The 13,309-nt window shown below is 53.1% G+C and overlaps 1 protein-coding gene across 2 annotated transcripts in view; it reads right to left on the reverse strand.

Annotated features, from left to right (window-relative positions):
- SEC14L5 (SEC14 like lipid binding 5) overlaps positions 1–13,309 on the reverse strand; it is a 61,206-nt gene continuing 47,897 nt past the window's right edge. For both annotated transcript variants that reach the window (XM_009195938.4, XM_009195937.4), the window contains 5 exons: positions 13,114–13,248; positions 11,830–11,964; positions 10,769–10,996; positions 7,836–8,014; positions 1–4,297 (listed from right to left, as the gene is read on the reverse strand). In XM_009195938.4, coding sequence (XP_009194202.2) covers positions 4,186–4,297; positions 7,836–8,014; positions 10,769–10,996; positions 11,830–11,964; positions 13,114–13,248 — 789 coding nt within the window. In that variant the 3' untranslated portion in view covers positions 1–4,185. The remainder of the gene's footprint in view (positions 4,298–7,835; positions 8,015–10,768; positions 10,997–11,829; positions 11,965–13,113; positions 13,249–13,309) is intronic.

A 13,309-nucleotide genomic window follows, 5' to 3' on the forward strand; every position in this document is an offset into this window, starting at 1 on the left:
TGAACGTTTCAAGAAAGTTTACGAACTTGTGTTGGGGTACATTCAAAGCAGTCCGGGGCCGCATGCAGCCCGCAGGCCACAGGCTGAACAAGCTTGCTCTAAAGTCTTTTAAACAACAGCTGGAAAATTCTTGAACGAGCCCTGGGGAAACCTCCAGGGTTGCAGGAAGCTGACGCTGCAAGCTTATCCAAATGGAAAACGTTTAACGCTGCTGGTTGGAGCAAATGATCAGGCAAACAAAAAAAGCCATCGTGTTTCACTGGCTCAGAGACTTTGTTGAAAAGAATTACACTATTCTCAGTGAACAATTAATTTTACAGTGGGGAGGGGGAATTCCAGAGAGTGCAGGGTAGAAAAAAAGAATCTCAAACTCTCCATTTGCAACCTCTGGAAAAAACATTTTCTCACTGCCAAGGGAAATACCACTCAGAATACACTCCTTCAGATGAGTGGATTTGCCCAGAAAACACAAGCAGATTCTTTCTTTTCTTTCTTTTTTTTTTTTTTTTGAGACAGGGTCTTGCTTTGTCACCCAGGATGGAGTACAGTGGTGGGATCATGGCTCACTCCAGCCTTGACCTCCAAGCAATCCTCCTGCCTCAACCTCCTAAGCAGCTGAGACGATAGGTGCGCACCACCACACCTGGCTCATTTTTTAATTTTTTGTAGAGACAGGGTCTCACTATGTTGCCCAGGCTGGTCTTGAACTCCTGCACTCAAGCGATCTGCCGGCCTCTGCCTCCCAAAGTGCTGGGATTATAGACACGAGCCACCGCGCCCAGCCCACACAAGTGGTTTCTAAAAGAGAAAGACTGCACACCCAACTCAGAGGGCAATAGTTCTTGACATCTACTTTTCTCTGGGTGCAATCATGAAAAACAGTGATAGGCAACCTCAGGAAGAAAACTGGAGTCTTTGGACGAGAAGCATTAAGTAATCAGAATGACCGCTGACATCAGTGGAGCGCTTTCTGTGTTCTGGGAGCTGTGCTAAAAGCTTTACAGCTACTCCCTCATTTCTTCCCACTACAACCTATTGAGGTAGGCACTGCTATCCTCACTTTACAGATGAGGAAACTGAGGCACAGAGCGGTTAAGTCACCTGGTCAAGGTTACACAGCTAGTGAAAGGAAGGCTGGGGTTTGAGTCCTGGCCTAAATTCAAGACCCAGGTGCCCAAACACCAACAGTCATGCTGTCTGCGGGTTGCTTCTGTCCTGGTCACAATGGATTAATAAACTAACGATGTAAGAAGCCCAAGCCAAGGCACTTCCAGCCTTTGGCTCAGGGGAAATTCAAAAGCCAAAAGCTTGGCAATCCCTTCCTTGGATTATGTTTAATTCCAGGCCTCCCAAAGGCAAGAAGAATGACCTTGATGATGCTTGAAGGTGGGTCCCCGAGACCTCCACATGGGAGGAGCGCCGGCCGTAGCAGATGCCACCATAGATGCCTGCTGGTTCTGTAGTCCAGCTTCTCTTGTGCATTGGGGGACTGGCCCTTCGCAATCCTGCTGCTGCTTCTGGAGGGAATGTCAATCACAGGACCCTAGTTCCTCACCAGTGTGGCCCACGGGAATGAGCATGTGACTCCAGCTGGGCCAATCAGAGCCTTCCATGAGATTTGAGACGGAAGAGCGTCCCTTAGAGAGTGTGAATCCTGAAGTTATAGGCTCGGGGCTGCTGGCAGCCATCTTTCCCGCCAGGTGGAAGAAAGAATGAGGTCAGCATGCAAAGAGATGCAGAGTCAAGAGGCCTGGGTGCAGTTGAGAGGCCTGAGGACATTAAGCTCCTGGATCCAGCCATACCTGAAGCAGCAGCCACCTTCAGCCATCCCCAGTATAGGACCCAGGGAATTTGCTTTGTTGCTTAAGCCAGTTTGGGCTGGTTTTTCCCTAGGGAGAGAGCACTCTCAAGGCAGAACTGAAAGGGCCTGAGGTTCCTCACCCCCACTGTTAACGGTGGACAGCTGATGGCAGACATCCCCTGCCTCTGGAACAGGCAGCTCTAGCTTCCTCCAGTAAAAGTCTTCTGCGTCCTTCTCTGGGGCTACACAATAAATGTATGAAGACTGCCAGGGCAGCTTATCCCAGCATACTTGTAGGATAACACCTAGTTTTTAAGAGAAAAGCTGGAAATTCACTTAAAGACAGTTGAAAATATTGCAAGTTGCTCTCAGCAATAAATGCCCAGTGACATGGGAGCCATTAGTTTTGAGAACGTCTCCTTCCAATCAGTCTGTCTCTTATGCACACATGTGCACACACACCTTGACGCAGGGTGCAAAGCAATCTATTTTGTTCAGACACCTGAGAAGCAGACAGAGAGCCAACAGGAAGGTGGGCGAGGCTGTCTCCCAGCAGGAAGAAGGATGTGTCTGAAAAGATGACCCTTTCTCTCTGCCCTGGGTTTGGGGTTGAGGCTGGCATAGAGATAAGTCTCCTGGCCCTGCATGCTGAGCCTGCATAAAGATGATTCTTGTGGCCACAAAACCACCCCTTGGCTCAGTTACTCCGTCACAGATGAGCCCCAACTCTAAGCAAGGCCAGGAGACAAGGGTACCAGCCACTGCTGACAGAGCCATGTCAGTGAGGCTCCTGTCACACAGGTCATGAGGATGTGTAATGTGCGCTGGGTGCAAGTTAATGGGGTAGGGACTAGAGTGGCCCGCTCCAGGGGCACAGAGGTGTTGCCTTCATCCAACAATAGTGACCCTATTCTGCCGGTGCTCCCAAATGCCTAAGGGAAGCCAGAAATCCTGATTTTGATGTGAAATGCCCCAATTTTTAAACCATTCTAAAGGCAAAAAAGAACACTAAAAGCAGGCCAGATGAGGCTTCAAGTTGGTGACCCCTGACTGGCTGCCTTTTGGGGAGCCCAGGAAAGGAAAGGAGAAATGTCCTCAGGCCCCAAGGAGACCCAAGATGCTCCTGTGTAGTAAAACTAGGGAAAGTCATGTCAATATTGAACCTAGTTCCAGAGTCATATCTGCCCCAGAGCAGACGCGACAGCCTCCACTCCTGGGGAGAGTCGGGACCTGTGTTGAGACCCTGGATCTAGCCTTACCTGAAGCAAGCCCTCCTAGACTGGCCAGTTCTATGCTCCCATGAATGGTCACCCTTTTGTGTTTAAGCACCTGGGCATGGGTCTCTGTGGCTTACAACCAAAAACAGTCATAATTAAACAGTTCCCTAGGAGAGAAAGGCATCTCAGTGGGGTATACAGACAGCCTCAGTCACCCCATCGCTGTCTGGAACTTAGCAGAAACCCAGGGCTCTCCCACCCTCTCCAATCAGGGATGGTCAGCGTTAGGCCATGCTGGCCACATGCAGGGGATATGGATTTTCGGTTCAGGATGTGCTGTTGCCCACAAAGAGCAGTGCCTGTAACTCACTGAACTGCTCACCAAGCACATCTTAATAGTGCATAACAGAACGTTATGCAACCAGATGCCAAGGTGAACACCCTACATTTCTGCCTCCCCAGCATCCTTCCCCCTTCTTGTTAGGGGGAACCCCAATACTCCTTGAGGCGCCCATTAGCCCTTTTCAGAGCAGGAGGTTGGTTCCAGAGATGTGCATGTGATCCAGGCTGGCCAATCACTGCACCTCACTACAACCCTGGATCACAGTGATTGGTCCAGATTGGGCATGACCCTGCTGGCCAATCAGCATTCCCCAGTGTCCCTGGCAACTGTGATTGGTTCAGGAAGTGATCTGGGAACCGCCCCTGCTTCCAGGCTAAGACTTAACTCTGGGAAGTGGGTTGGAGCCTTTGGTAGGAAGAGGATCCCTTATGCAGGCGAGCTGCGGGGAGGAGAACGGCACCTAATAGCGATGGTCCCCTGCATGGCGAAAGCAGAGCAAGAGGTGGACAGAGGGGAGATGGGCCTGGGTGGCATCGCTAAGCCTGGATGTCCCAAAGGTGTGGTATGGTAGACATAGACACCCTGGCGTTGGCTTGGTCTTCCTTCTGCAAAGCCAGAAGGAGATGGTTCTGTCCTTGCAACTTCAAGAGCCCTGACACCACACACGGGCCAGGCCTGGATCCTTGCCATCCACTCCAGACACCCCATTTTGGGCAGCATCTAGGCCTGGGGCTCTAGCCCACATGGTTCCAGGCCCTGCAGTTAGCTGGCTTTTCATTCTGGACACTGGAGGTGAGCGGGCGGCCCTGAAACACTGGGCCTGGCTATCTGGAGACCAGGGAGCTGCTATGAGACTGGCCGGAGGAGGAGGACGAGGTGGCTGCGCTGAGCTGGGAGAAGCCGCTGGTGCAGGATTCCAGGCTGGACATGGAGCCTCTGGGGAGGAAGAGTGTGGCACACGTTACCCTCTCGCAGTAACAAGGCCCTTGGGCTGACATACAGCAGTGGAAAAGCTGTTGATGCTGCAAAATCAGGCCCCAGGGCCCTAGGCCAATGCAGAAGGAAAAGCAAGTGACACCATGAAGAGAAAAGTGCTACCCAATTCCCCACACCCCCATCTCCCCAGACGGAGCCCAGCCTGCCACAGACCCATCACGGGCTCCCCTGGCCTGAGGCCCTTGCATGGCCCTAAGGCCGCCACGGCCTGGGGAGTCCCTGGCCCTGTCTCCCATCTCACTCCCTCCTTGCTCTTTGCACTCAAACTCCACGGTCCTCCTCCTAGCTCTTGCAGTGGCCTTCGTGTGCGCTGAGCCTGAGGCAGAAGTCCCTTCTCTCCTCCCCGAGCTGTCTGGTTAACTCCAAACCTCAGGGCAGTGCCATCCTTGAGAACTTTCTTTTCTTGTAGAGTCAGGGCTGTCACTATGCTGCCCAGCCTGGTCTCGAACTCCTGGGCTCAAGCGATCCTCGGGCCTCGGCCTCCCAAAGCACTTGGATTACAGGCGTGAAGCACCATGTCCAGCCTCCAAGAACTTTCTGCAATGAACGTGCTCTACATCTGCACAGTCTAACACACCAACCACTGGCCACATGGGCTGCTGGTCACCTGAAAGTTGGCCCATGCGACTGAGGCACTAAATTGTTCCTTTTATTTCATTCTGCTTGCTAAGTTAAATTGCTGCAGGTGGCTAGCAGCGACCGGATGGGGCAGTGCAGTTTTAGGGCCTTGCTTCTCAAAGCATGGTCTGGGAACTGGCAGCACCAGCAGTGCCCGGTGCTTGTTAGAGATGCAGAACCTTGCCAGGTGCCATGGCTCATGCCTGTCATCCCAGCATGTTGAGAGGCTGAGGAGGGGGGATTGCTTGAGGCCAGGAGTTCGAGACCAGCCTGGCTAACATGGTGAAACTGTTCTCCACTAAAAATATACACATTAGCTGGGCGTAGTGGTACGCACCTGTAATCCCAGCTACTCAGGAGGCTGAGGCATGAGAATTGCTTGAACCTAGGAGGTGGAGGCTGCAGTGAGTAGAGATCGTGCTACTGCACTCCAGCCTGGGTGACAGAGTGAAACTCTGTCTCAAAAAAAAAAAAAAAAAAAAAAAGCCAGGCATGGTAGTACACGCGTATAGTCCCAGCTACTTGGGAAGCTGAGGTTGGAGGATTGCTTGAGCCCAGGAGTTCAAGGCTACGGTAAGCTAGGATTGCACCGCTGCACTCCAGCCTGGGTAACAGAGTGAGACTCTGTGTCTAAAAATAAATAAATAAAAAGACCCCCTGGTGACTTGTGTGACCACCACACCACTTAGATCTCACTCCAGTGTCATGTTCCATACTCCTTCCCCCACTCCCTCTCCCAACCCTAGGCCAGGCCCCTATCCTGTGCTAAGGCTCTAGGTTATATCCCTGAGCACCTCCTGGCTGGGCAGCTGATGCGGTTTGGCTCTATGGCCCACCCAAATCTCATCTCAAATTGTAATCCCCACGTGTTGAGGGAGGGACCTGGTGGGAGGTGATTGCCTAGTGGGAGGAAACTGCATGCCACAGCAGAAATGAAGAAGGAGGTCTGGAGGAGGAGCAGGCAATTTCTTCAAGGTTTTGCATCTTATAAAAGCGCATATGATTTTGCACGGGGGGAAACAGCAGTTTCCCCCATGCTGTTCTCGCGATAGTGAATGAGTTCTCATGAGGTCTGATGGTGTAAAAGTGTGTGGCTTCCTTTGCTCTCTTCTCTCCTGCCCCTTTGCCTTCCGCCATGATTGTAAGTTTCCTGAGGCTTCCCCAGTCATATGGAACTGTGAGTCAATTAAACCTCCTTTCTTTATAAATTACCCAGTCTCAGTAGTTCTCTCTTTTTTTCTCTCTCTCTCTCTTTTTCTTTTCAAGACAGAGTCTTGCTCTGTCACCAAGGCTGGAGTGCAGTGGCGTGATCTCAGCTCACTGCAATCTCCACCTCCCAGGTTCAAGGCATTCTCCTGCCTCAGCCTCCCGAGTAGCTGGGATTACAGGTATGCACCACCACACCTGGCTAAATTTTGTATTTTTAGTAGAGATGGGCTTTCACCACGTTGGCCAGGCTAGTCTCGAACTCCTGACCTCAGGTGATCTGCCTGCCTCGCCTCCCAAAGTGCTAGGATTATAAGCATGAGCCAGCACACCCGGCCTCAGGTAGTTCTTTACAGCAGTGTGGAAACGGACTAATACAGTGACCTTGGCCATGGCATCCATCGCTGACCACAGTTACACTTGGGTGTGAGCATTTGGTCTCTGCTTCATGATGGCGGACCCTATCTGTCTGGTCTGCCCACGATCGAAGCCGCCACCTGCCCCCTGAGGGTGACCAAGAAACGGCCTTTGAACTGATTTCCTCATGAGGCTACAGGAGGACAGGGCAGTAAGGTCCTCTCATGGTGACCACCCTAGACAGGTTGGTGTGCAGCGTCTGGTCCAGCCCACCCCTCTGGCCTCCACATGCCCGGCTTCAGAATCAGCCCTCCCAGAGGCAGACCTCCAATGCCTGCTCTATTCTTCTGTGTCCCCCAGGGCCTCAGCCTCTCGCCTCACACTGAGGATCAATGGCCGAAACATGATCACAAAGAGTGAATAGCCAGCCCCCCGACAAGCTATGGGACCCCTCCTTGGATAAAGACTCTGGCCCAGTGTTCCTCACTCTGGGCTGCCCATGCCCCTGGGATCCTTGGAGCTCCACCTGGAATTTGGGGTCTAGACTCAGCACCCTCCTGGAGCCTCAATTTTACCCCTACAGTAAAGAATTTAAAGCATTATTCTTGGATGAAAACTAACGCAGATCCCTCAAGAAGCAGGGTGCAAAATCATACGTGCTTTTATAAAATGCAAAACCTTGAAAAAACTGCCTCCTCCGCCTCCAGACCTTTTTCTTCATTTCTGCTGTGGCATGCATACCGCATGCCCAGGTGACAGGCAGCTTCCCACAGCCATCTCATTCTCATGATACACCCACAAGTGGTTCCCATTTAAGGGATGAAGCACCTGAGGCTCAGGAAGGTAAAGTGATTTGCCCGAGGTCACACAGCAACCAGGAAGTGCTGGAGGTCTTAACCATTATACTTCCCTGTCTCTCTGAAAGCAACAACTTGGGGACGGTTGTCTAAAGGCACCCTTTTAGAATATTCTAAAATATTCCCATGGAATTCTAGGAGTGAGGGGAGGCCCACATGAGAGGGTTTAAGACTCCCCTTCTCCTCCCCTCCAGGTGCTCCAAAAAGTTGAGCCTCTGCCCAAGGTTTCATTGGAAGGAAAAGCCCTGCTTCAGAAGTGGAGTCAGAGACACAGAGCTGGGCCCTCCTCATACCCTAGTGAGGGAACTCCAGCCATGCCCATGCTGGGGCCCCACCCCCGGAGAAGCTGACCCAGCGGAGAGACAAGAGCCCAGGCATCTGCACTGTTACTCAGCCCCAGGGCCCTTCCTGCCCAGGCCTCCGCTCCCGAGCCCTCCTACCTGAAGTCTTCAGAGGCGAGCACCTCATAGTAGTAGAGAAGTTTGCACTTGGGGCCAGGGCTGTGCAGAGCCGTCAGGACGTCGTCCACGCCCGGGAGGCTGCAGGCCACACTGCCGGGGGGGCTGTGCATTTGCCACTGGAGCAGGTAGACGCCGGGCCACCGGGTCACATGGGAGCCCTGAAACACAGCAGCCCCGCCCTGAGGCCCTGGATCCTCCTGAGGACAGGTCGACGGGACTGAGCCGTCGTGGGCTTCTCATCACCAGGCTTGGAAATTGGGGCTCTTCTCCCTCTGTCCCTTTCTCCCGTCCACCAGCAAATCCTCCTGTCAGGGCCTCTGGAAGCCGTCCTTGCTCTTACCCCCGTATCCCTGGGACCAGAGCCTCCCTCTTAATCTGGGAAGGAGCTGACCCCTGGGCGGGGGCTGCAACCTCAGGACAACAGAGGTGCTTAAACACCTGGATTTTGTGGGGTTTTGCTCTGCTGAGCGGGATTTGCAAACCAAGGGGATTAGGAGAGGGATTTGGGCCAGGAGCTCACAGGCGCTTAGAGAGAATTTGTGGAGGGGTCAGGGAGAGTGAGAAAGGGAAGTGTCTGTTTTTACAAGAAGAGCCATTGTGGGTTGCTCCGGGTTGAGAAGTTCAGTGGGACCCAGGGGTGGCCGTGAAGGACATGCAGGACGGCCCTCCACCCTCTCCCCACCGGGAACTTCGGTGACATCGGCAGCGTCTGCCAGTGCTCATGGAGCTGGTGCTGCATGTGCATGTGCATGTGTCATTTGGGGAGTCAGAGTGACGTTCCACCTGCAATACTGGCCTCCTGGAGAATGTGGGGTCAACAGGGACAGCCCATATTCCGGTTACACATCCAAGTTCTGTTCCAAGACTATAGTTTCTTTTTTTTTTTTTTCTGAGATGGAGTTTCACTCTGTCACCCAGGCTGGAGTGTGATGGCACAATCTCAGCTCACTGCAACATCCACCTCCCGGGTTCAAGCGATTCTCCTGCCTTAGCCTCCCGAGTAACTGGGATTACAGGCACATGCCACCACGCCTGGCTATTTTTTTTTTTTGTATTTTTAGTAGAGACAGGGTTTCACCATGTTGGCCAGGCTGGTCTCAAACTCCTTACTTCAGTTGATCCACCGGCCTCGGCCTCCCAGAGTGCTGGGATTACAGGCGTGAGCCACTGCACCCTGCCCAAGACCTACAGTTTATTTTTTTTTTTTTTTTTTTTTTTTTTTTTGAGAGGGAGTCTCGCACTGTCGCCCAGGCTGGAGTGCAGTGGCCGGATCTCAGCTCACTGCAAGCTCCGCCTCCCAGGTTTACGCCATTCTCCTGCCTCAGCCTCCCTATAGCTGGGACTACAGGCGCCCGCCACCTCGCCCGGCTATTTTTTTTGTATTTTTTAGTAGAGACGGGGTTTCACTGTGTTAGCCAGGATGGTCTCGATCTCCTGACCTCGTGATCCACCCGTCTCGGCCTCCCAAAGTGCTGGGATTACAGGCTTGAGCCACCGCGCCCGGCCGACCTACAGTTTATTTTGTATCAGTTCTGAAACCACAGTGTGCATCAAAAATCTTGACTACTGACCTGAGAACCTTAGCACCTCCCCTTCCATCCAAACTAACTTCTAGCCCCTCCCCAGCACTCATGCTGCCCTCGTGTCCACCTACCTTCTCCCTGCAGCTTCAATTTTGTTCTTTCTATTCCTTCCACCTGGAACATCATCCCCTCTCAACCCCTCCCAGATCCAGCCATCAAGGTCTTTGTCCATACTGAAGCCACTTGAATGCATGCAGGCAACCTAGACTTCAAATTTTAACATGCTCATCCTTCCCCCTGCATGAGTTAATGCAGTGGGTTGAACAGTGTACCCCCAAAAGTCATGTCCAACCAGAACCTCAGAACATTATCTTATTTGGAAATAGGGTCTTTGTGGTTAAGCATTTAGGGTGAGGCCAGCCATGGTGGCTCACATCTCTAATCCCAGCACTTTGGGAGGCTGCTTGAGCTCAGGCATTCAAGACCAGCCTGGGCAACATAGCAAGACCCCGTCTCTACTAAAAATACAAAACTTAGCTGGGCATGGAGGCGGGCACCTATAGTTCCAGCAACTCAGGAGGCTGAGATGGGAGGATCACTTGAGCCCAGGAGATGGAGGCTGTGGTGAGCTGTGATCACATCACTACACTCCCAGCCCCACAACAGTGTCCTGATCATTGATAGAGTGAGACCCTGTCTCAACCAGAAAAAAAAAAAAAAACAAGAACCGGATTTAGGGTGGGGCCTAAATGAGATGACTAGTGTCCTTGCAGGAGAGAGGGGAGTTTTGAGACTCAGAAGAGAGACAGACAGAGAAGAAACCCCTTTAAGGACAGAGGCAGAGATTGGGGTGATGCATCTACCCGCCAATGACACCCAGGATTGCCAGGGGCCACCTAAGGCTAGGACAGAGGCGTAGAATGAACCCCTTCCTAGAGCCTTCAGAGGGAGCGTGGCCCTGCCAATACCTTGGTTTTGGACTTGTGACCTCCCGAACTGTGAGACAATAAACTGTTGTTGTTTTCGGCCATGTAGTTTGTGGTAACTCATTACTGCAACCCCAAGAAACAAATACAGTTAGATCCTGTTAGAATTCCCGTTTCTGAGATGGGGAAACTGAGGTTCCAGACCCTGTGCTCCTTCCCAAGACACCAGCCACCTCTCAGCAGAGCACCCTGTGCTTTCTCGATTTTGCACCAGCTGCCGTTGGGCAGGTGAGCACTTCATTACGTGAGACCCTGTGTGTCTTTCCTCTGCCCTGTCCTGCAGGGTTCCTGAGGCTGGGGACCAGCAGCCCAGTTTGTCCTCCGCTGTATCCCCAGAAGCCTGGCACGCGGTGGACGCTCAGCGCTGCTTGGCGAGCGAATGAGTGGTCCAGAGGATGCAAACCTGGATGCTCTCCCCTTCCCGGCAGACGAGGGGAGCCTCCACACGACTGTAATCCCTGCCCAGGACCCAGCCTTTGTCGATCAGCTGCCCACTGGCCCTGGTCCCTGGCTCCCGGGCGCCCGGCCTGGGCACCTTCTTGGCGTGGTACAGGCTGAACACCACGTCCCCTCGCAGAATGTCGAAGTCCCAGGTGATGACCGACTCCCCTTCCAGAATCTCCACGGCCACCTGCGTGGAGACAGGTGAGGTCTGAGAGTCACAGCCGAGACGGGAGAGCTGGGGTTGGGAAGACGGTGGCAGGAGGGACTGTGGGTGCCCCCTGGGGTCTGCTTTCCCAGGCCACACGCTCGTTCCTTACAGGAATGCCCTCCTCTCCTTAGTTTTCTCCTGAGACCTCACCTGCAACAGATCACTGGCATAAGAATCCTCATCTCGGCCAGGCTTGGTGGCTCACACCTGTAATCCCAACACTTTGGGAGGCCAAGGCAGGTGGATCGAAGTCAGGGGTTCGAGACCAGCCTGGCCAACATGGTGAAACCCCATCTCTACTAAAAATACAAAAAAAAAACAAAAAACAGCCAGGCGTGCTGACTGGCTCCTGTAATCCCAGCTACTCGGGAGACTGAGGCAGGAGAATCACTTGAACCTGGGAGGAGAGAGAGAGAGAGAGAGGCACCAGGTGCCGTGGCTCCCGCCTATAATCCCAGCACTTTGGGAGGCCAAGGCAGGCGGATCACCTGAGGTCAGGAGTTCAAGACCAGCCTGGTCAACATAGCGAAACCCCGTCTCTACTAAAAATACAAAAATTAGCTGGACACAGTGGCATGTGCCTGTAATTCCAGCTACTTGGGAGGCTGAGGCAGGAGAATCACTGAAACCCGGGAGGAGGAGGTTGCAGTGAGCTGAGATCCGGCTACTACTATCCAGCCTGGACAATAGAGTGAGACTCTATCTCAAAAAAAAAAAAAAAGAATCCTCATCTCAAGCTGTGTTTTGGGGTCACCTGACCTAAGATGACAGACCCCCAGCCCAGCGGGCCCTCCACGGCCAGGCCCAGGCACCTCATGGGGGGCTCCGCGGAGCACGCTGGCTGAATGGTAGGTCTCGCTCCACTGCCACAGCTGGTCCGAGTGCTCCTGCTCCTCTTCCGTCATATAGAGGGACTTGGGGACCAGCCCTCCCTCAGGGACATTACACTGTAGGTCAGAGATAAAGGGCAGGGGGTCAGGGCCAGTCGAGGTCTGGCTGGCCTGACCCACAGGAGAGTGCTGCGTGACCCCCGAAGCCGTTCATAACAGCAACCTCTTACTGAGTAGGCTGTGGGCTTCCATGACCCCATTTAATCCCCAGGTCCACCCGTGCAGTGGAGACTATTATTCTTCCCGTTTCACAGAGGAAGGAATGGAGGCGTGGGCAAGTCACAGCAGAAAGTGAGTGCGCCAGGGCACAAACCCACGTTTGTCACAGCCCCATGCTCATGTCCCTTTACCCTGTGCTGGACTGACAGCCAGGTTGGGGGCCTCTCCACACCGCAGCCCATAGCAGCTGCCTCTCCCCCTCAGAAGCGGGGGTGGAGCAGTCACTGCACTGAAATCGACAGATTTCCCCAAACCAAAGGCCCCCTGGATGGGCAGGCCTTGGCAGACCCACCTGCCACCACCAAACAATGATTGTCCCCACCCCGTTTCACTTGTAGAAACACTGGGATTAGCAAAGCAAGGCCACCGTTCAGTGTCCTTCCACAAGCCACTCTCAGCTCTGCAGAACCGTTTGCTAAAAATAAGTCGTGTGTGCCACGTACCACAAATGGAGAGAACAGGCAAGCCTGGAAAAATTCCTAGGAAAAGACTTTTTTAAAATCCAGCAATGATGCAAGTTCACTGTCTGGTATTTCTGTTAGAAACGAAGAGGGCCCAGGCCACTGGGGGCCAAGTGAGATGACAGGGTTGTGACCTAGGGTCACCTCAGCCTGTCATTTCATCCCCAGGGGAGGCAATAAAGGGGCCTGGACACTGCCTCCCTTGAAGGGGGATCCTGATGGTCTCAGGCTGTGTGACTGTGCGTTGCAGACTAGCCCCAGCGCCACGGTCCAGAGCTGCAGAGACATTGGAGTCACCTCCCCTGCAGTGAGTGAGCAGGTAAAGTTGTTGCTGCTTGGCAATGTCTTTGATGGGAATACAGAATGGGTCAGCCTTTGACTGGCCTAGTCTTTAGGCTTCCAGAAACTTCTATCTCATTCACTATGTTTGAAGGACCCAAAGGAAGGCCCAGCCTCCCAGCCAGCCGCGCCACCTCTCTTTGAAGCAGCTTCTAAAGCAAGCCCTGCGGACTGCGGAGAGCCTCACCACGCTCTCTCCCCCAAGGAAGTCAGGGATGACTTCTCTATCCAGATAGTCCACAAGGCCTCCGGGTCCCTGGTAGTTGCTGCCACTGTAGATGAGGAACTTTCGCCGGGTGTTCTCGTTGATGAAGGGGCTGATCTGAAACCAGGATATACGGCAAGATGGATATTTTCTTTTATTGAGATAGAATTCATACAAC

The sequence above is a fragment of the Papio anubis genome, chromosome 18 (genome assembly GCF_008728515.1).
Source record: "Papio anubis isolate 15944 chromosome 18, Panubis1.0, whole genome shotgun sequence".
In the NCBI taxonomy this organism is placed as follows: domain Eukaryota; kingdom Metazoa; phylum Chordata; class Mammalia; order Primates; family Cercopithecidae; genus Papio; species Papio anubis.